Here is a 22,763-nt window from a genome sequence, read left to right on the forward strand (position 1 = left end):
CCTTGGAGTGTATATCAAAACCACTCATGGCGAAATGTATACATGCTTCAGTGCAAAAGTTGTTACAGATAATCGACTGACACAGAATCTTTTTTGATCTATAATTCTGAAAAAAGATTTAATGTAATGGAACTTCTTCCAAATTACAAACCCACACGCTACAATTTAAAAGTTGTTTATGCAGAATCTACTGAAATAGATATATCTGATTAATGATATTTCGGCATTGTACTTATAAAAGTAATTAAAAATCAAAATATTATTATGCAGTTTTACAAAGTTTTCAGTTGTTTTGAAAGTTATGCAAAAGTATGAAATCATCATTGCACACAATTTCTAGCGTTTGGTAGGTATATGGATTTTTGAGGTTTATACGTGAAAAAATCTTCACATTTTTAATAGTTTGAAATTTAATTTCAGGATGAAAATAACACTTTTTATGATAAGATACTGAAATATTAAATATAGCTGATATGCTACATTCATATGAAAATAACATTTTTGTGTTGATTTTCTATTAGGTTTGTACAGCATGGCGTGAAGTTCTCTATCAACCTAAATTTTGGCGCGGCCTTCAACCCGTGCTAAATTTCCGGGACCTGAAGACTTGTGGACCCAACGTCCGCCTTGGAATCTATAAAAGCCTCGACCGACGAGCCTTCGATGCCCTGTGTCTCTTTGGTGCCAGTGATGAAGACATTTATGATTTAATCGCACATTGCCCTGTTAGCATGGCCAACAGGATCCGCCAGATCGCTCTGCGATGTTCCGGAATCACTGACAAAGGCCTGGAGGTACTTTTCGGGGGTCTGCCTTCCATTGTTCAACTCGAACTCTCCGGGTGCAATGAAGTGACAGATGCTGGTTTATGGGCGAGTCTGACGCCCCGAATAGTGTCTCTGACTCTTGCCGATTGCATCAACGTTGCTGATGACACGGTGGCAGCCATCACTCAACTCCTACCTTCGTTGTACGAACTCAACCTACAAGCGTATCATGTGACAGACACCGCTTTATCCTTCTTTAGTCCCAGACAGACCACCAGCCTATGTATCTTGAGGCTACGGTCTTGCTGGGAGCTTACCAACCATGGTTTATTGAACCTGGTGCATTCTCTTCCAAACCTCGTGCAGTTATCGCTGTCCGGCTGTTCCAAGATCTCCGACGACGGCATTGAGCTGCTGGCGGAGAATCTCAGGCAACTGAGGTCGCTGGATCTCAGCTGGTGTCCGCGGATATCTGATGGAGCACTCGAGTATATCGCATGTGATCTCAGCCAGTTGGAGGAACTCACATTGGACAGGTAAGTACTACACAAAATATGGAAATATGCCTTTTAAATATATTATTTACACATTAGCAATTGAATTGCTTAGGGGCTTATTGTTTTATTCTAATAGCGAAAAAGATAGCATCTTTTTCTAAGTTTTGGATAGGTAATACTTGTAGCTCTTTGTATGTAGATTTGTTGTTTCTTACCATTTTTCCAATGGCATAGTTGAAGAACAAACCTAGTTGTTATTTAGAGGCATATTTCTATTGTCTTCTTTGTTATTTCTTTAAATTCAAACGAAAATAATTTGCAGAAATTTAATGCATTGTCATATATTCTCCTTGAATCTAGTATTTTAACCACTCTAACATTACACGCCCATCGTGGCCAAGTACACTGACTGCTAATAATTCGACTCGGTTTCGAATCCCGTCCTTGATTGGGCGTTTTAATGTTCTTCCCATATGTAATATGAATGCCAGCCGATTTTTCCTATGAAGTGCTCCATGAACGTACGCTTGTCTTTGTTTTGACTTAGTCTACAGTACTTTGCCATAATCAAATAATTTAACATCACTTCATCTGTATGCATTAAAACCCGGTTATCGCTTTTCAATCAAAATAATAACCGTAAATTAATAAACTCTTTTAATTTGTTTTTAGAACTGATTGATTCATTTAAAATAAGTTTTTGAGCATCTTTTGTATTATTGTTTTCACCTTACCTAACGTTTTTTTCCAATTTCATTTCAATTTTTTGTCCGTATTTACTAAACAGGTTAAGCTAAAGGGAGTTTACTCTCAGATGATAGAGTGGAATAGTTAAAGAAATAGTATATAATACATGCACTTGAAACCTCCAAATTTAACATTTTACTCCCTGGTTAACCAAAAGTATCACAATATCACATTTTTATAGCTTCCAATAAAAATCCTGTGAAAATTCATAGCAGATACTGAAATTAGCTGTAACCGATATTATGCATATTATTTCGTAAAAAGAAGCGTGAAGGTTCATATCATTCTATCTGATGCTGTGTGAATGAAACTGCATTACATGTTTTCCTGCACAAAGCCAGATATTTAATTTGTTTATTAAGGAATACATTTGCATGAATATTGTTGCGTTCTATGGGTTCGTGGATTTGGAGTGATTGATGACGACACTCGATGAAGAATCAAAACACAATTTATTCGTCAGTATTACACAGGAGAGTTCCAAAGACAAGTTTACAGCCATCGAAAAAACTACCATAAACAAGATGAAACAATCAGCAATACAGCCTTCAGGCTATAACAGTGAAAACAGCTTCACGGCAAAGCACTAAAGTACAGCCCCCGACTCGGTCGATAACTTTCGTAATAATCTCTCAACTCAAGATACTACTATTCAAGTCAACATACTCAAGATACTCTCTACTCCACGTACAGGCAGGGTATATATAGCTTTGACCTGCCTTTGAGAACATTCTCGGGGAAACAGACAAGAATTCGTTCTAGAATGTTCTCGCTCCGTCTATGGCATGTGGCCAATTTTGTCGCCCAATGTCGCCAGGTGGGCGATTTCGCCCCAAAACTGGCAACCCTCCCTTTCCTTGCCGCTTTCTGGTAATCGTAACCCCGTTTTGCGAGGAACCTACCGCAGCTGGGCATTTTGCAACAAGCACTTTAGTTAACAAAATCTGGAACAGCAAAAATAAGTAAAAAAATATTTTCGCTACGTTAAATTAGTTAGTTATACTGCAGCGGACATAAAAATCCTAACATTACCTTATTATGAATGATATGCAAATAGACCGTTATCATGAATATAGTGAAACGAAGGTATAGAACATACTGAAACATTATTAAAAAAGGAAGGATAATAATATAATGGTATGAAATTAATTTCCCAGATTTTTTCCAAGCACTATGATAAAGATTTTACTAGAATCTGTCAGCAAATTAGCTTTAGCATTTCAAAATTTATCATGTTTTGAATTTAGGAAATTCCATGAGCGCCTTTGATCGAAAACAGTAAATGCAAACAGAGTTATACACAGTAGTAGCAGGAAACATTTGCTATGGGCTAAAAATTATTGTTCATGATCATATGATTCAAGAAGAGTTCATTTCCTGTAGCATCCATTTATCTTTTAGCAATTCACTGAAAAATTTCGGATTATTTGGACGGCTATCTTGTCGTAGCGTCTCGCCCGAATTATAAATTATCTTGAGCCGCTAATGATACGGAAAAGCGTGTCATACAATGGTATAGAAAGCCTAAAATCCATTTAGACAGCTAAGAATAATGATCGGCATGTAGATGTCCTAAGAAAGAATGTAATATGCTAGAAAACAGCGTTTCCCATGTCATTCGTAGATAATCCAACAAGGTTTGGCAGCATGCCATACATCAGTAAAGGTAAGATAATATTTTAAATTATTCTTTGAGTGTGCCCGGCAAATTTTACAGATATTTTGAACAGCCCAGGGGCTTCCCATTAAAACTCCTTGAGGCAATTTCGACAACGGATTTAGAAAACATTGCTGTCAAGTCGTTAGAATTAAAAGGCATAATAATTATACTCTGAAAATATGAAAAATGTGTGCTGATTTATGTTATGGCTGTCTCTATGCCTAAACAAACGGATGCAGCTAAAGCATGTTTTTAAGACATAAATAATGTGCCATAATATTTTTTTTTTTTGTGTGTGTGTGTGTTTTAAAAATGTGTACTTTTCTTTTAATTTGATTTAGATAAAAACATTGCTTACAAAAAATTACTTACTACAGTTATTGAATTTTAAATTGTTTCAAATCATACATTATCAATTATTTTATCTGCTATTTGAATTCCCTTCATTTTTACAAACTGAATCCTGTATTACAGTTTCTGAAGAGAATGAAAACTGTGTAAACTCTCAATATCCTGATTTTATATATTTCTAAAACAGTTCGTTTATATATTCTAGAGAACTTAAAACGTTATTAGCTATAAAATTGCTTAAACCTTTTAGAGAAAAATCGCCTACATGCTAAGGCCATAGTGGTTTCTTGTGCTTAACAGAAATTCTAGTAATTTAGATTAATTGATGAATTTATGGACTTAGGTGTATTATTGAATTAAATTGCAGACATTTCGAGTAATTGATACTTTTTTTAATCTATCTGAATGGCTAATTTATTTATGAGTCTAAATATATTTCAAGTTTGCGTTGATAAATTTAGGTATTTTTGCTAATTAATTAATTCTACTGCTTGAAAATAAATGAAACAATTTGAAAAAGATTAAGAAATTTAGACTTAAATGTGAGTTACAGAATATAACAAAGAAATAATAATAATAGAAATAATGACCGAAAAAATAAGCTGAATATTTTATTACAAAAAAAGGCTTTTGATGCATTTCTTTTGATACTCATTGAAAGATTCACACCCGTGACTAATGGAATTATTTTTTTTTTTTAATTTTCACTTATAATGTTTTAAATATTATGTAAATCGTTTTGTCGAGCCTTCATATAACTTAGAGGAAACACTGAATATAAACGGTTCAAAAACGAATATAATACGTGTAGTTTTCTACAAAACTATGCTGTGAGACTGTTGCGCAAATGGTATTCGAATGAATATATTTCATTATATACCGGATGAGTCAGTCAGAAATACGTCTACAACGTTTGATGACAGTGTTGTGTCTTGTATTACAACATTATGTCGAATGGAATTGAAATAAAGCCATTAGAAAGTTAAATCTTCAAACGAAAGAAAAATGCATGACAATACCAACAAGATTCACTTTATATCCTCGAACTACTTGAGGTTTGAATGCTTCTAAACTTACATAAGTACTGATGAGAGCTCTTTCTGGAAATTTTCCTCTTTCCCCTCCTTTTTTATTTCTTTCTCTTTTCTTAAGCATTTTTGTAAATGTTTCTTGTTGTAAACAGTCCACTAAAGATGTTTCCAGTTGTAAGTGATCATTTCCTCCGATTTCTCACAATCGATGGCAAGAATGCTACATTAGTCATGTCACTATAGTGTCACGGCCTGATGATCATGCTGGGCAAGGATCAGTTATAACACAAGTTCATGGCCTCATGATCATGCTGGCCAAGGATCAGTTATAACATCAAGTTCATGGCCTCATGATCATGCTGAGCAAAGATTAGTTGTAGCATCAAGTCTCACGCCCTTGTAGTTATGGTGGGTAAGGACAAGTTATAATAGCTAATCTGATGGCCTCAAATTCATGTTGGACAAGAATAAGTTATAACATCCAGTCTCATAGCCTCATAATCATTCTTGGAAATGAACAGTTATTAAAGCATTGACATTGTCTATTAATAGGGTTATGATCATTTATTAGCTAATATAGGCAATGATGTAAGGTTCTTCTGTTAAGCTAACCAGTTATTATAATTTTAATCTCTAGTTTCTTTCCGTATTCCTAGAATGCAAATCAGAGTATAGTATATATCAGCTCAGGATTATGGATTTTAGAAAGAGAGAGAGAGTTCTTGTCACTCGTGTAACCTTGTTAGAATTCTGCCGGCTCTAGCTAAATGCAATTATCTCGGCTTTACACGTTCTCGCAGCCGAAACTTTGAGCGCTATTATGTATTTGACCCAGCTCAGTTATTTAACTGTGTAGTTCTAAACTGCTGATTAAAGTTTAAATTTATTTGACTGTTATTATTTATTTTCATTGCCACAAATCATGGTTATCTGTAGCACGAGCCGTGCCCTGTTTTATCAAAAATTCAGTTTAATAAAAGGTTGTTTAAACCTATGTAAGCCTTTGTGATGGTATTTTAGACACAGCGACAGCTCACTACCTGTCTAGTAAGATTATAAAATTAAAATTCCAGTATCAAACCAAGATAACCTTATAATGATTAGTTGCAACATACGCGCTTGCAAACGCCGACACCCACATTGCAACTGAAACTTGGTGCTATATATTCAGCACCATGTTGGCTAATGATACAAACTCGTGTAAGATCGTACTCTTTTCGCTATCATGCAGGTGTCAAGATCCTAGTAGGAAGCCTGGCGAATTCTCGCACAGGCGTGAAGAATTTAACAGCACAAAAGAAGGGTGTATACAGCCCTTTTATTCTCAAACACTTTAATAAAAAGTCACGTACTTCGTGCTCACAAGAACACCGCCTATTTGCAGTTAGGAACTTAAGGATAATTTAACAATAAATTCAAAATGGTAAATAGTAGTGCTAGAGTACAAAATTTACTTAAAGCTAACAGATTGATTCAACAACATACACCGGCGGTAGACTTAATAAACAGCCAGAATGCGTAGCCGCAACTAAGATTAGCAGCTAGGAAAAATATAGCAAACATGCGCTACACTCGCGAAATCACGCTCTGTCTAATCTTCTCGTTTAAGTCTGTTTAAATATTCTCTTCACTCAATTTGCATCCTGGAGAGGAAATACGAGGGGAAGTAAGAAGTTCAGAAAAGATACCAATATTAAAAGAACTGGTTATTCAAGCTAAGGAAAACTCTATAATCGTACCCGCGATTTTATTTTAAATGACAAAGTGAAGTGTCAGGTTTAATGTACCGTTCATCATTTCTGTCTGCAATATACAATAGCAGATTATTCCAAGCGTGTAGCCATAGTTCCGACTCACCCTTGTGGTACCATATTTCTGACTCACATGTAGTACTGAAAGCATACAATATTTCTAAATCACCTGTAGTACTGAATGCGTAGCATACAAGGTGTGTCCCAAAATTATTAAATATATTTTTTCCGCGCTCTTACAGTCATTTCTGACAGTACTGAGTTAGGTGGGCAGGGCTCTCAGTTATGAAGCACACTTTAGATCAGTCTGATCCGGGCATAGGTGGCGTCAGGATCGCTGGATCGCTAGTGGGCGTTCGACTTCTGCACAGAATGCAGGTAACTGCATCAATTTATTTGCTGCATTAGGATCACTGGTGTCATGACAATTTTAAATGTATTTTTGTGTCACCAACACTGAATGTATTTTTTATTTTTATTGTATAGTATTGTATAGCATCTACTGTATCGTATTGTATTGTGGTATTGTATAGTATTGTATAGTATCTTATATCAGTTGGCTTTTAGTGCAGGTTAAATATGTAAATTTTTTTTTTTTTTTTTTGTATTTTATTTTAATACTGTATAGTATTGCATGGTATCCTATATTCGTTAACTTTTATGCAGGCTAAATATGTTATTTTTATTCCTCATAATCGTATAATTAGCCTTATTGCATGTTTTTCCCACAATACCACGTGATCAATTGTATTGTACCGCTATTGCATTCTGTTACTAAGTGTGGTACGAGTCCTGTACCATAATTGGTAGTAACCAATGTATCGACCTTTGTATATCTTAAACACAGTTGCATGCTAAATATATTTTGTATAACATATTCCTTTTTCCTAACTATTGTTGTACTATAGGGATTGAATGCGTACCGAGATCAAATTATATTGTACGCTACCTACTTCTTCTGTATCACATCACTACCTGCGGTATTGTAACATGACTTTGTCATAGCGAATATCTAGTTTATTACACTGACTTTCAATATGTTGCTTTGTCAAATATATGTACTTGGCTATGCAATGTATCCCGATCCAGTTGTTAGTCTTCTGAATTAAGTCGAATTCTGAATGCTTTACGCATTTCCCATGTATCAGTACTTCCAGTCACACACTAATGGCTATTGTATTCTTTTATTTTTATTTCTTGTGGTATATCTATCCTCTGTGTATTGCTGTAATCATTTACATTCATTATGTCACTATGTTCTCTGTTTTTATGTTATATTGTCATTAAGTCTAATTCTACTGTCTATATTTTACTCATTGTATATTATTGGGCTGCCCAACATCAGACTATACTTTAGCTTATGTATATTCTATATTTGTGTGTATTACACCTTTGTAAAAGTTTTGCTTATTGTCAAAACTCGCCCTTGTTTGGCCCTGTATACTTTTGTTATTTTATTTAATAAATGTGGGGCCTGGGCGGTTGTTTGGGCTGTCTTTCGTGGGCATTTGGTCTGTTGGACTGCCCCCGGATTGAATTTGGCTTTGGGTTTGGGCGCCCGGTGCGTGGCGTCTTGTGATTCCTCTTTAGGCTCTAGATATAGGTGGCCGTGGTGCTATACCGATTAACCTTTTGGTAAAGGGACAGTGCCCACGTCCTCCGTTGCTTATCGCTTATCGCTTCTGCACAGACCTCGACAAAAAAGCTACAGAAACTCATGAACTGCTTAAACAAGTCTAAGGAGAGCCTAAACTGAATAAGTGCTAAACTAGCCTGCTCTTTCGTATGTGCAAGTTACGAGGTGGATGAAGAAGTTTAAGCGGGACCAGAAAGAGGTGGATCATGACTCCTTTTTGGACGGCCATCAACAAGCCAAACTGATGAAAATTTGACTCATGTGAGTAAGTTGTTGAATACTGACCGTCGAATGAGTGCTCGGCTGTTACTGCGAGGGTGTTCTGGAAAGATTGCGGAAGAGGATTATTCTCGGGCGAAAAGACATCGCCGCTACGTGGCTACTGCATCACGACTATGCGCTAAGCCACACGTCTCTGCGCTTTTGTGAGTTACTGGCGAAGCATAACGTAACAACGCTGCCGCAACCACCTTACAATCCCGACCTCGTCCGGCCGACTTCTTTTTGTTTTTCAAGATCAAGAATGTACTCAAAGGATGTTGTTTTGACAGCAAAGAGACTATCCAAGCAGCTGTGACAACAGCTTTAAAGGAGATTCCTGTAGAGGTCTTCGAAGAGGCGTACCAGGCATGGAACAGCCGGTGCAAAAAATGTGCAAATGCTCATGAGCACTACTGTAAAAAATATTAACCCTTTCTTCAGATCTTCTTAATAAATCTTTTTTTTAATGTATTTCGTGACTTCTGGAGCACACCTTGTATTTTTGACCCACCTGTAGTACAATAAGAGTAGCACACTTCTGGCTCACATGTAGTACTGAATGTGTACCATATTTTCGACTCACCTCAGAACACATGTTCTTTTAAATGTTTTATGGCAATTTACTGCTATATTCTTTAAAAGGGTTACATATTTGCCAATTCACCTGAAGTATAATAAATCTGAAATTTAGTTTTATATTTTACATGCAGTAAAAGTGCAGCTTGAATTTTATTTACTATATATGCCTGAAACATAATTTCGTATCTGCTGGGGAAAATATATATTACTGGAACGTTTTTTGTATATCATGTATGCAAAACATTTATAAAAGAAAAAAACTTTTTTGAATTAAACTGAATTCATACATGCCTACTTTTATTTATAAATTTATTATCCTCTTTTCTAAAAATAACTTTGGGAAAAGAGCAAGTGTATGCAAACATATTCTTTCAAACAAAACAAATTGTGGTTAAGGAATACAAAGAATTCACTTCTGAAAAACCAGTTTTCTTGAAATTCAAAAAGATAAATAAATAAAAGAAGATGCTCTAGGTGACGGCATTGAAATAAAAATTCTCTTTCAAGGTAACAAAGGTCTCTTTGCAGAAGACGGAGACGATGTGACGTCACGTCAGCAGCTTATATGAAAATTTCTATCAGACCAAGTTTTTGCGTCGCCATTTTAGGTCACATTTAAATTAGTGTTTCTTGCTGTATTAAATTGGAATCTGAAACAAACCCACATGTTATTTAGAGTTCCTGAAATTACATTTATATCATCCGCACATCTTTTATTTAAAATTATTTAATTCATTTCAAGTCCATTTACTATAATTAACTAACTTCAAAAGGTTAGCCGATTTAATAGCGTCTTTGGTTTTCACAGTCGTAGACACCATCGTATTCGACAATAGCCAAGTCCTGTATACGAATACCTTCTTCATAATTTTCAACAATCTCTTTCTTCACCTCCGTGGTGATCCTAACAATTTTATTCGTTGCTTGACTTTTCATTAACTTTCCTTTTATTGTTGTTGTGAGTAATCTTTCTTGTCTGATATCAGAGCAAACTTACGAAATTTATCGTGGCAAGGCTGCAAGCTTTACGACGTTTTTAAGGTCAGATTTCTGTTCAGACGTAGTTTTGTTTGCGTATTTGGTTTGCAAATACGGGTGAAACAGTGGTAAATCCAAAATAATAAATCTTCAGAATAATTAATTCTTAGAAACAAGCTGATCTTGCTATCAACTTTTGAAGTGATGTTAAATAAAAGCATTTCTTGTTATGCCTTAATTCAACTTAAAATTTCATTTCTTTTCAACTTGACAAAAACTATGAGCCCAAAAGTACTAGTAGTCTCGATACGAGGTTTTGCGTTGTTTCACTTTTCATTCACGTCTGTTGCCATGAGGAAAAATGTAAGATATTTATGCTTCAAATTTAATCTGTCAGCTATTCATAAATAAACTAAGCTAATTAAAAGCAATAAAACGTAGTTCCTAACAATATTCGTTTTTTACTTTTGAATCTGATTCACTTAAATAAAAATGTATTTAATTCATGACATAGATGATTAAAAACATCAAATAATTTTACAGAATTACATAATATATATATAAATTTTACTCAAAAGGTTATTAGTCTTGAAAAACGATTAACGATTTTGCGTTGTTTCACATTTCATTTGAGACTGTTGCCATTCGATAAAATATAATATATTTATCTTTCAAATTTAGTCTGTTTGCTTTCTTAGGAACATTGCTTTTTTCACTTTTAATCAGATTAATTTAAATAAAAATGAATTTAATATAGTATATATATAGTTAAAAGCTAAATATTTTTACAGATTTACGTTATATATTTTTTACTTCCAGAGGACATATAGCTTTCCTATATATTTTCATCTAGTATCCTATAAAATGTTCCGCTAACCTGGGCCATTCCAGTTGATAACTTCTACTGGAAAACTAATCTTTGAAACAGCCCTTTTGGGCTATCGTTAAAGTCTAAATCCTTTTTTTTTAAGACTTATTCTTTGTCGTCCTACTTAATTTCTTTGCACGATAGTGTTATGACTTATTTCAAATACATTTCTTTTAATTTATTTACAAGAAAAATTACAATACATATAAGGAAGGCCAAGTATTCTATCGAACCTTTGTGTTTAAAAATTTTATTAGTCAGTAATAAGAATTGCAAATTAATTTCGGAATGTATTTTAAACTACATTGTGTGCATGCACGTTAAGTACAATATTAAATAATTTTAATGAAATTTCATAAGAAACAACACTATTTTTTTTGTTTTATTTTAGCCTAAAGGAGCGTTAGCTCATAAGGTGAAAACTGAATCACTTTTCAAATTGTTGGAGCAAAATATTAGCGCCCTGTATTATTTTAAAAGAAATTAAATACAGGAGAGTCTGCATAAATGTAGGTGTGTTTCTCGCACTGTGAAAAAAGATGGTACCTAATCCATCAAATTTTGAATAACATAATCCTCCATCCGAACATAGGCATCTGGAAGCCCGAATTTTGAATTGCAGATTTGTTTTGCTATCTATTTCACATTTTGTAAAACTTTAACGAATTTTTGAATAACAAACTCAACGATTTCAAAGCGAGCAAAGGCAACACTCTAGGGAAAATAACATTTTTATCTCCAGCGCGCGAGAATGTGTATCGGAAACTCTAAAGATATGCTGTTTTTAAATATTTTGTGATATTGCTGTTGAATTGTATTTTATGTGGTTTCAGTGCGAAGAACATGATATTTAATAAATAAAGGTTTACACAAAACTATTATTACACAAAAAACAATTACACAAAACTTTAAATAAATGCGCCCTTTGGGCGTATTATAAAATCTGAAAGCTTTCAGATTAGGAAGCAAAAAATAAATAAATAAAAGCAAACTTTAGGAAGCTTAAGACTTTAGCTTAAAGCTTAAAACTTTAGCTTTAGGAAGCAAAAAATAGCTTTCAGATTTTATTTATTTATTTATTTTCAAAACCGTTTTAAATTAGCATTCAAGTTTAGTAATGAGTGACAATAAAATAATTTTGAAATCTCATTCCAGCAACTGTATAAAATTATTCTGAAAAAGTATTTTAGTGCAGGACTTAGTGCACTAAAAGTGCATTTTAGTGCACTAAAATGTATTTTGGTGCAAATTAAAGAAAAAAACATCTCTAAGCATTTTCATATCTACCACTATACTCCGTCAATATTCGACAAAATTCTACTAATAAAAAAAAATAGAAAAACGGGAAAATATTTCTAGTGCAATTGAGAAAAATTTAATAGTGAACATGACAAGATTTTTACTTTTCTGTTTCAAAAGCTACATTTTTTTTTAACTTACATATATTTTTCGCTTCGAGTAGAGGCTTTGCTTGCGTAATAAATTTAGACCACGATATGATATATTCAATAAATGGCGTAGCGCGCGGTCTAGGTTTCCAGCTACCACCAGGAGAAAGATTACGTAACCATGGTAACCGCATCATTCATTCCGCCCCCGCGAAAAGGAAGCCCTGCTAGAAAACTCGATCGTTTGACCGACTGCCAATGACCTTGACCTTTGACCGTAGTCCATGCATACATGTATAAGCGCACGTGTAATCTGGAATAATTATAAAAGTTAGACTTTTTCAATTACGATAACCGATAGGGAATAAAATTAATATCTATTGCGCGAATATCAGTAATTGATACTTCTACATCAAGTCTGATTTTTACTTTCTGTGATATATAACAATTATGGTAAGTTTAATGATGCTGATGGGTCGGAAAAAATCAAAAACTTCTCAATGTTCTAGCGCAGAATAGAATCGCAGTTAATTATAAAAGTAAATTAGTAAGCATCTTTTTGATCAGTTGCGATTTTCTTTATTGCCCCTTTAGAATTTCCTTTCAATCTAGGAAAACTTTCCGAAATTACGTTTCGTTCGTAATTTTTGATATTTCCATTTGCTCTATACTTATCGTACATTTAAATGCTCAGCAAACTTCAATCATGCATTATTTGGAGAAAAGTATTTTAGGTCTTTGCCAAAGTCACGTTATTAACATATCACAAATAATAAAAAAAAAACTTTGAAAATTTCTGAGTTCCGAATGCTCCAATGATTTGTCATATTTAGATCTTTTGGTACAGGTTTCAGTTATTTTAATTTTGAATCCTCGGTATGAAGTATTTTTCACAATTAAATCAAATTATATTCCTTATTATGAAAATTAGGAGACTTCAAATTAGGTTAACATACAAGAAATGTAAATTGTTAAAATATGCGATTATTTCAAAAACTGCACAATTTTTATCCGTTACTTCTCCAGTCAGTTATAAAAAAGTATGTGAGGTTTAGCTGCCTAAATAAAAAAAGCCTTCGTAAAGGATATTCTGAAAATTTATTATTCGAATTATTATATTTCGAAGGGCTCGTATTTCAGCTATTTGTAATTAAAGGTAACTTGTGTCAAATCAAGACTTATCGCTATGTATAAGCTGAAACAGAACTTAAGAAGGGTGTTCAGAACACAAGATAATTTAACAGAAGGCACTTATGTTTACAAGCCAGCCAGCATTTACGGCATAATTCAAATTTAAAAAAGTCGTAAGTTAAGCAAAGACTACCCAGAAATGATAAACGCGCAATTTGGCTCAAACCTATACCGGTTATACAAGAATAAAGCAGCGCCGAAGACAGGAACACTATCGTAGGAATTCAACTAGTAACGTGACTTTCAGCAGGCGAAACACGCTCTGATTAAGCAATCTAAAACCTTCTTTTAAATTATATCATTCTGCTTCATTTGAATATTCGCAACCTAAAAGTTAGCATTCTGGCAGGAAAATGAAAAGGGAGAATGACAGTAAAGATATTTAACGTAAAATTCCTAGTTAGATTAAAAAAAAAAAAATAAATCAATCCTTACAACATTATACTGCTGTTCACTTCCTTTTGTTTTCAAATGAAAGTGCTATAAATAAGACAAGTAAAAATTAAGTTGATAAATAGCTGAAACAGAATTCAAAGTTTTGAATATATTTTCTGCAGAACTACAAATGCAGCATAACTTTTAAATTACTAATTATTTTCTCCCATATTTCAAATACGGACTTCTAAATTTCTCTTGAAGAAAACTAATACTTTTTAAAATTTTAACTAAAAGCGCAAAAACGTGTAAAATGCTATTGTTTCTTTGAATATTTTAGATACTCTTATATTAAATACAGTAAAAGACAGAGATGATGTTTTGTAAAAATAAGGAAGCATTCAACTGAAAATAATTTTTCATTCAAGAAATGGATGATATTTATAAAAATAATCTTCGAGACGTATTTTGTTTAATTAGAGTTTAGTAATGGTGAAAGGATGTTAAATCAGCTTGAAATTGTTTGCATTTTCGCACATTTGATGAGTAAGCACAGCGAACTGAGAGGCTTAAAGTATTTGCTTAGAGGACTGGATTGAATTTGCTGATCACAAAGAGTAAACAGCTCATTGTTTTGCATTACTAATAGCCTTTCTATGTAAGCCTAGAGGAATTCTCCACTTTTAGAAAAAAAATTATTTTATTGATTTTCGGTCTTAACGATTTTTAACCCTTAACCAATACAGTGCCGTAAATGAGATTAGTACAGTAAGACCCCGCTTAACGCGGGGGATACGTTACATCAAAGTAGAGCGTAATGCGAAACAGCGCTAAACGAGGCTATCTTTACATGTAAATATTGGGGTTAGGGGAAGATGGCTAGGAAATTGGTTAGGTATTAAATTTAAAAAGTATGTTTTTTTAATAAAAATAAAACCAAACATTTATTTCTTAAAGCCCAAATTAATACCACATTATTATTTCTTGCAAAAATAAAAACAAAATATAAATAACAAAACGTATATTCTTAAAAAAAACAAATAAAATTCTCAGTCATATTTAGTTAGCCTTCCGCGTTTTCAGTGTTCTGCCTTTTTGTGACAAAAGCATCTAATGTTGTTTGCCTTTTTCTTTTGCGTTGTTCTCTTAAAAGTTCTTCATAAACGGATAGAGCATCTCTAACACCACGCCTTACTTTTGAGCTCCTGTCAAAATTCGGATCATTTTCAATGAATTGATCCATTATTTCAGTTATGGTAGACAAACTCCTTTTTACAAACGCCATCGAAAGTTCTTTTCGCTCTTCTTCTGAATCACTGCTGTCAACATTTTTGTTTTCTTCTTGTTCAGTTAATTCCTTGAGCTCATCATTAGAAAGACTAGCCGCTGCTTCTTGAATTATTTCTTCGACATCTTCCACATTTACCCCTTCAAAATATGTCTGTACAATACCGCACCAAACAAGAAATACAAGTACACTCTTTCGGATATGTATTTGAAACCTATCGCTGCATAATATTCCGGGGAATCCCCGTATGCTGCGAGCGATTTCGTGGAATCCCCGGGTTGAAATAAAAGAGCGCTAAACCGAAACAGCGCTAAACGAAACAGCGTTAAGCGGGATCTTACTGTACATTAATAAATCTTCTGCTTATGTCAGTGTATCAATATAATGAAGAAGATACACTGCTGACCATTAAAATTGCAACATCACGAAGAAAAGTAAATACAAAAAAGATATTTATTGTACGTAAACAGTATGACATGAAGAAAAAATGATTAAATTCATAAACAGTTTGGGGATTTACAAGGGTGCGAAATTAGTAGAAATAGGTACCACACCTGACAGCTAAAACGGTCCTTACCCGGCTGGGCATGGAGTCGAACTGGGCTTGGATGACAGAAATGGGCAACTCATTTCATACTGCTTTAAGTCTATGCCACAATTCATCAACCGTATTAGCTTTAGAGGGCTGGCGGTGCCAGCCTTTCAGCAACCCATGACCAGATGCTTTCAATGGGTGACGGATCTGGAGACCTTGCAGACCAGGGAAGTAATCGAATACCCTGTGTATCGAGGAAGGTCAGAACACGACGTGCAACATGTAGTCTTGCATTATATAGTTGGAGAGAGGGCGTTTGGTAGGCCTCGAAGACAGAGCACAACCACTGGACGTAACATGTAAAGTAAATGTAGTAATTAAACCGATCTAAGTTATACAAATCTGCGTTCAAATTACCGTCAATCTGAACTAGAGACGTGAGTGTCTTGTACCCAATGCCTGCCTAATCAATCACACCATGTGCAGGGCCTCTATGCAGATATCGGATGTAAGCAGGTGACGTAAGGTCTCCTCGGTGTCTCCAGACACGTATACAGCCATCAGATTACTGCACGCAGAACCGGGACAGGACAGAAAAGACGACATTGTACCACTCCTGTATGCAACTTTGTCGTTCGGCGCACCAGAGTCACTGTCGTTCTCTATGCTGCATAGCCAAGGGAAGCCCTGGTAATGATCGCCATACTGATAGTCCACGCTGCTGCAAACGTCGACGCACCGTGCGAGCCGATATTCGGCGTGCTGCACACATGCTCATTTGAATAATAGTCCGTGATGTGGTTGTACGGTTTTGAAGAGATGACCTCACAATATGTCTGTCCTCTTGAGTGTTAGTGATGGAAGGGCGTTGAGATCCTGCATGCCGTTCAGTATGACCCTTAGCAACCCATTTATTCCATATTCGCATGACAGTGGTTGGATGTCGACGAGTGCAACGGGCGATATCACCGAACGATAATCCACACTCTCGATACGCAACGATCCCGCTTCTATCGAATTTGCTGGTAAGCATTTCTTCTTCTTTTTCGAGGCGCAACACGATATTTTGAGCAAACTCCGATCTTACAAAATATTTTCCGAATGAGAAATTCATTACACAGCTTTTCTTTTATGCAGTGCTTTAGTGCTCGTTTAGTGCTCGTTTCTCCCTCCTGCGTCGTCTAAATGCACTGAAATGCTAATCGTTTGCATATCACAATCTCTTCTTCCTTTTATGTGATTTTGACTTTCGTCAGGTCATTCCTAGTGTTACAATTTTAACGGCCAGCAGTGTATATAACTTCAGCGTATGGCCAGCTGGTGAGTAACAAATTTTATAGTAGAATAGTTAGTATAGTAGAATCTTTATTAACCGGCAGCAAGGGATCCCCGCCGATTCCTGGTAAGAGATTTTTCTGAATAATTAAATAGAATATTTCTAAAATGTACCTGTTCATGTTTTTGGGATGCCATCTTTAGAAATTGCAGCATGCGAAATTCATCACCCGTGTTTTTTGATCGATTAGTTACAGTTAAATATTGTTAAATAGCTACTACACCAATGTTCTGTTTCTGAGAGAGGAAACCTATGTTTTGTTACCATACTTTGCCTAAAAATCATGGGCACCAATGCTGTGTTACAACTTCTCTTAGGGAGGAAACTAATGCAGAAAAAGACAGGTGAAACCGCAACTAACTAAATATCAAATGAGAAACTAAACTCTTAAGAGTTTGCTAATTACCAAACTTTTAGTGATCGTATAAGTGAATTTTTAATGCATTGCGTTGTGAAAATGCATCCGGGACCGCGCCGTGAGAGGATCGAATAAACAACATGTAAAATCAATAAATATATAAGAAAAACACATAAAAGATATAAAGAAAACATAAGTAATAGGTTTCCAGATTAAATACCAGTTTATTCAAATTCCTCACAATAAAAATTAAATCTTATCCTAATCAGAGAGTCAAATTTCTTATTCAGGTTACCGTTTCAATATACTTATTTTAAACACAGGGGAATTCTTCAATTTGTCATTTACTTTTGTTACATTTAAATTCATGATTTGCAAATCTATTACATGACACTTTTAATTTAACGGGTATCCGTTCTATAATTTCTAAGAGATTAAAGAAAACATATTATTTGCAATTCACATCTGTTCTAAGGAAGATTACACAAACAACTTAAATTATTACATCCTAATTCATATAAAGACCTTAAGGTTTGTCTCGGTCAGTTAAGAAGGGGAAAGGGAAACAATTGAAAGCCTGAGAATTAATTTAAGATTCGACGTGGTTATTTTACATTCCAAGGAAGTCGTTGAAACCTTACTTAAAGTTCAAACACAAAAAAATAGAACTTATCTTGTAAGGACGTCTTGAAGTGGAGGACTCGTATCCTAATAAGCGTTGACGTCGGCGGCGCTGATTTTTACGGTCACAAATGGAAGTTTCAGAGGACATCGTCCTGTCCTGGCACTATTGGCGAAACACACACGCAGGTAACTGGTTTTCATAACGACGAAGCTATTTTCACTCTGGAAAACAGAAACAGGAGCACTGCTGCCCAGCACGGCTGTCCGCCTGGTCTTGAAAGTCTTAAGTCACTCGCCCGGTTCAATCTCGCCTTTTAACCAGAACGCGGAAGGGGAGCATCTCTCTTCGTAAATTACATCGTTTCTATCGCTTTCAAGCAAGTTTCAAGAGTAACGTCCAAAGTAAGTTCCGCAAGCAAGTCTCGCCAAGTCTCGCACGAAAAGTGATTCAAACTCGAATTTTCTTCCTCTCCTTCACAAACGCGGGCTCCCACTATGGCTTCAATTATCGCCCCCTTAATTTTAGCAAAATTTGCGTTTTCAACCCCTGAATGCGGAAATAAGGGTGGTCGCGCATGCGCGCCCTTCTTCACTTAGCCAACAACCGGACCCTCAATCGCCAAAACCTTCGCCAAAACGATGAATCGCCAAATCGCCAAAACGATGAATGACTTCCATCGAAAGTCAAGTGCCAACCTCTGACCCTTCTGTCACGTACTTCCTGTCCTAAGGTCAACTGCACAATGAATTTTCTTCTAGAACATTCTAAAGGACAAAAGCGCGCGAAATCATGACTTAGCAAAATTGCCTCCCTTTCCCTGCTTCTTTTCACAATGAATCAAAGCTTGGACAAAAATTGCAAATAAAGGAAAATAAATAATATCCTTTAAACTAAATAATATTCCCAGAAGCATTTTTCCCCAAAATTAAAGCATTAAAAATAAATAATTCAGAATCAAACAAAATTAAGTTTTCCATAAATCAGAAAATCATTCACCTAGTTTTTATAACGCGATCAGAAATTCTCTACACAACAATATGTAATGTCAAAAATCGTACAGATTATTTAAAATTAAAACATTGATTTATATTTTTGAAAATTGATTTATATTTTGATCGTGAACATTGATTTATATTTCCGAAAACAGAGTTAAATAACATTTTAACAGTGTGATGACATACAGGATCGAAGGATTGTCTGCGTACAGGACTGTCGTCGTAGTTTTAAAAATTTGCGGTGTATGCTAAGAAACTTTATATCATCACGTGTTTATGTAGATAAACATTTCTCGATAAATCTTATGAAAAGTTTCAATACTTCTTCAGTTTCCTTCCAGTAACTTCCGTATTTTTTATGTCGTATTCATCATCCTCAACCTCCTCATCCTCATCTTTCCTCTTTATCAGGTCGGATTATTTTGTTGACAACTTTGTGTGAAAACAGAAACGGAAGCAGAATTTACTACATGTACTCAAGCCTCCAGTTCACTAATACAAACCATCTCCGAAAGTGTAATTAAATCCAAGATGTCGCTCATGGGCTCCAGACGTGTTTTAATAATAAGAGAGTCTTTGCCACTCGGATCGTCATCTACGAATATGATCATAGGTCGCAGTTTATGGCAACAACGATATAAAATAATATTCTTTACATCTTTTCAAGCATAAGACAAGGTAAATCTAGCGTCTTTCAACAGGTGTTTTTTAGCCGAAAGTGGCGCTAGACCCCCAAAGGGCTATTAGTCTTAAAAAGTTATTTTGCGTCGCTTCACTTTCTGCATTGACTCAACTTCAAACTGTTGCCACGAAATATTATCGCCATGTATTATATTTAAAGAAATTAAATAATGGAGAATCTGCATGAATGTTGTGAAAAAACAACGGTATATAGAGCCATCAAATTTTGAATAACGTAGTCCTCCAACAGGACATGCGCACTTGGATGCCTGAATTTTGAATTTCGAATTTGTTTTATTACCTATTTCAAATTTCGTGAAACTTTAAAGATTTTTTTGATTAAGAAACTGAACGATTGGAAAGCGAGCAATGGCAACACTGTACGGAGAAAAATGTTTTTATCTCCAGCGTGCGACACTGTGTATAAAAAATTCTAAAAATATGCTGTTTTGTTGTTTTTAAATCTTTTGTGAAATTGCTGTTCAGTAAAATTTTATGTGGTTTAAGTGCGAAGAATATGATATTTAGTAAATAAAGAAACACACAAAACGTTAAAAAGTAAATAAAAGAAAATCTGAAAGCTTTTAGATTTTACATTATGCCCAAAAGGGCGTTTTTGTAATGCTTTGTTGTTACTTTTATTTATTAAATATCATGTTCTTCGCACGTAAACCATATAAAATTCAATTCAACAGCAATATCACAAAATATTTTAAAACAGAATATATTATTATATTCATATATCCCAAGGTGATCACGAATTACCTTTCTCCACATTTTATTTCGGGCACCATTGTGGCCACTGTAAAGACTACGTGGTGGTTTGGACCACGAAACATGAAGAATCAACGACACCTTCGTCGGGATAAAAACCCCGCAACTTCTAACTATTAGCTGGACTTAACCACTTACATCACGACAGCAAGGACGAAGGAACGCGATCATTCCACGAAGATTAATATTAATATAAACTTATATTAAACTTACTAAATGGCACATCGTTTCGTTTATGCGAGTCAGTTCCCTTAAAGAGTCCTCCACGAAGGCAAACATCCCGTTTGCCGTAATCACATAAAAAATGCATATCAAGGCATCATGCAATACGCATATTTATTAGATGCTTGGTTACAGTTTGAATGCAAATTATTGCATTCCATGGAATCAACATAATGTTGAAGGTATACCATTATTCGAGTGAGATCGCGTCATTAATGCAGTGTTTAAGACTGAAAGACCAATTTTGAATAAAGAATATCCTGGTTTCAGTATAATGCTATAGCAGACACGATGAATCGTCGAAATCCCAATATTAAATAAAGCATTTTATAGCAATTTAACTTTAGAAACACATGACAGTTTTACTGCTAGTTTTTTATCATAATGCTTAGAATCACGTTTGTGAGTTTTATATAATATCAATCTGTAGACCTGTCAGACCTTTCGAAGCCGAAAACAAGAACACCGTCGCCGGGATTTGAACTGAATATTTTCCGACTGCTAGAATAGGTGCTATTTTTCGCTCTATGAAGTGGCGAAAGCAAAATTTCCTTATATTCTCTCCACGAAAAGGGCGACTAGAAAAGCAGACGAAGTCGCCAAATTCAGGTGGTTTCGAATTATCGTTTACCAAATTTGGGGTCGGACGCAACGTGTAGAGCTATTTAGAATATTAATAGGCTTACGTACGGATTCGTAATGGCTTGAATGCGCACAGGTCGAATGATAGATTAATATTTTTTTATCAAAAGAAACACTTCAAAGTTCTGGAAATTTCCACAGAAGTACTCGTACACATGTTTAGAGTATCACCGAGTAAATCAATAGTTATACTTCAAACTACTGAAAACGTTAAACAGAACGCAATGTAAAGCGCATCTAAAGAGAAAGCCAACCCGAAGGTACCTCATTTCATGCTGAACTAACAACTCGCACGAACACCACCACAAACAACAACTAACTGAGAGCGGAATGCTCTCAAGCCTTATATAGTTTTCACCCGCCGCCGAAATATCTCTAGTACTTTCTTCTAGAAAGCACATGGAAGCTAAATACAGTTACAGTTACACACGAAATCAATTGCATTTATTCAATTACAATGCCTAAGTGATACAGGAAACCGATCAAAATGTCGCAAACCAGGGGCTAAGTATGGCAACTTTTAGAGATTTCTCGCCGAATTTGGTGATAAAATACGTCGCTAAGACCGTTGCAACTTGGCGATATCTCGCCAAATTACCGGGATTCCCATTTACATAATATTACTTGGACCTTGCTCCTGTTTTCTCACTTTTCCAGCGTAGCTCTTCTCACTAGATATTTCGTGTTACATTACTTAAACAAAATACAATAATTTCGCATATAATTGCTCTCAAATCATCTATCTATATACAAAATTCGTAACATTCATACATTTTTGGAGCCAAAAAGCAGGAAAATATTAAGCCGTCGCGGGAATTTGAACTCTGGATCTTCCAGCTGCTAAGCCGGATTCCATGGAAACAGGTAGTAAGGAAGGTGAATTTTTTTTTAAGCTAAGATTTTGTTTTAAACAAAAAGACAGATAGTTTGAAATACGTAATATTCAATACGACCACAGAACTTTCATAAATGAATACATACCTATATGTGTAATTTCCAATAACCGAAAATCATTGTTACAAATTTAGTTGAAAGGGCATTCAATCTTTCAATTATATCAAACTTTTATTTCTAATTCTTATATAAATACGAAAGCTTAGAGACATATTTGTTTGAAAATATTTGAAAAGCAGAGTCAAACACGCGGAAAGTACTCTTGGAAGGTTGGTGGTAAGGGGAGAGAGGTGGGAGACCATTTGGCCACCCCCGGAATGTTCTCCCTCAAAA

At 35.0% G+C, this 22,763-nt stretch overlaps 1 protein-coding gene across 1 annotated transcript in view; it reads left to right on the top strand.

Annotated features, from left to right (window-relative positions):
- LOC118203414 (uncharacterized) overlaps window positions 1-22,763 on the top strand; it is a 183,529-nt gene that overhangs the window by 31,520 nt on the left and 129,246 nt on the right. The window contains exon 2 of the mRNA XM_085813718.1: window positions 522-1,303. Within this exon, the coding sequence (XP_085669844.1) occupies window positions 522-1,303 (782 nt within the window). The remainder of the gene's footprint in view (window positions 1-521; window positions 1,304-22,763) is intronic.

The sequence above is a fragment of the Stegodyphus dumicola genome, chromosome 3 (genome assembly GCF_044657685.1).
Source record: "Stegodyphus dumicola isolate Sdum_Otavi_A_Nest chromosome 3, ASM4465768v1".
NCBI lineage: Eukaryota > Metazoa > Arthropoda > Arachnida > Araneae > Eresidae > Stegodyphus > Stegodyphus dumicola.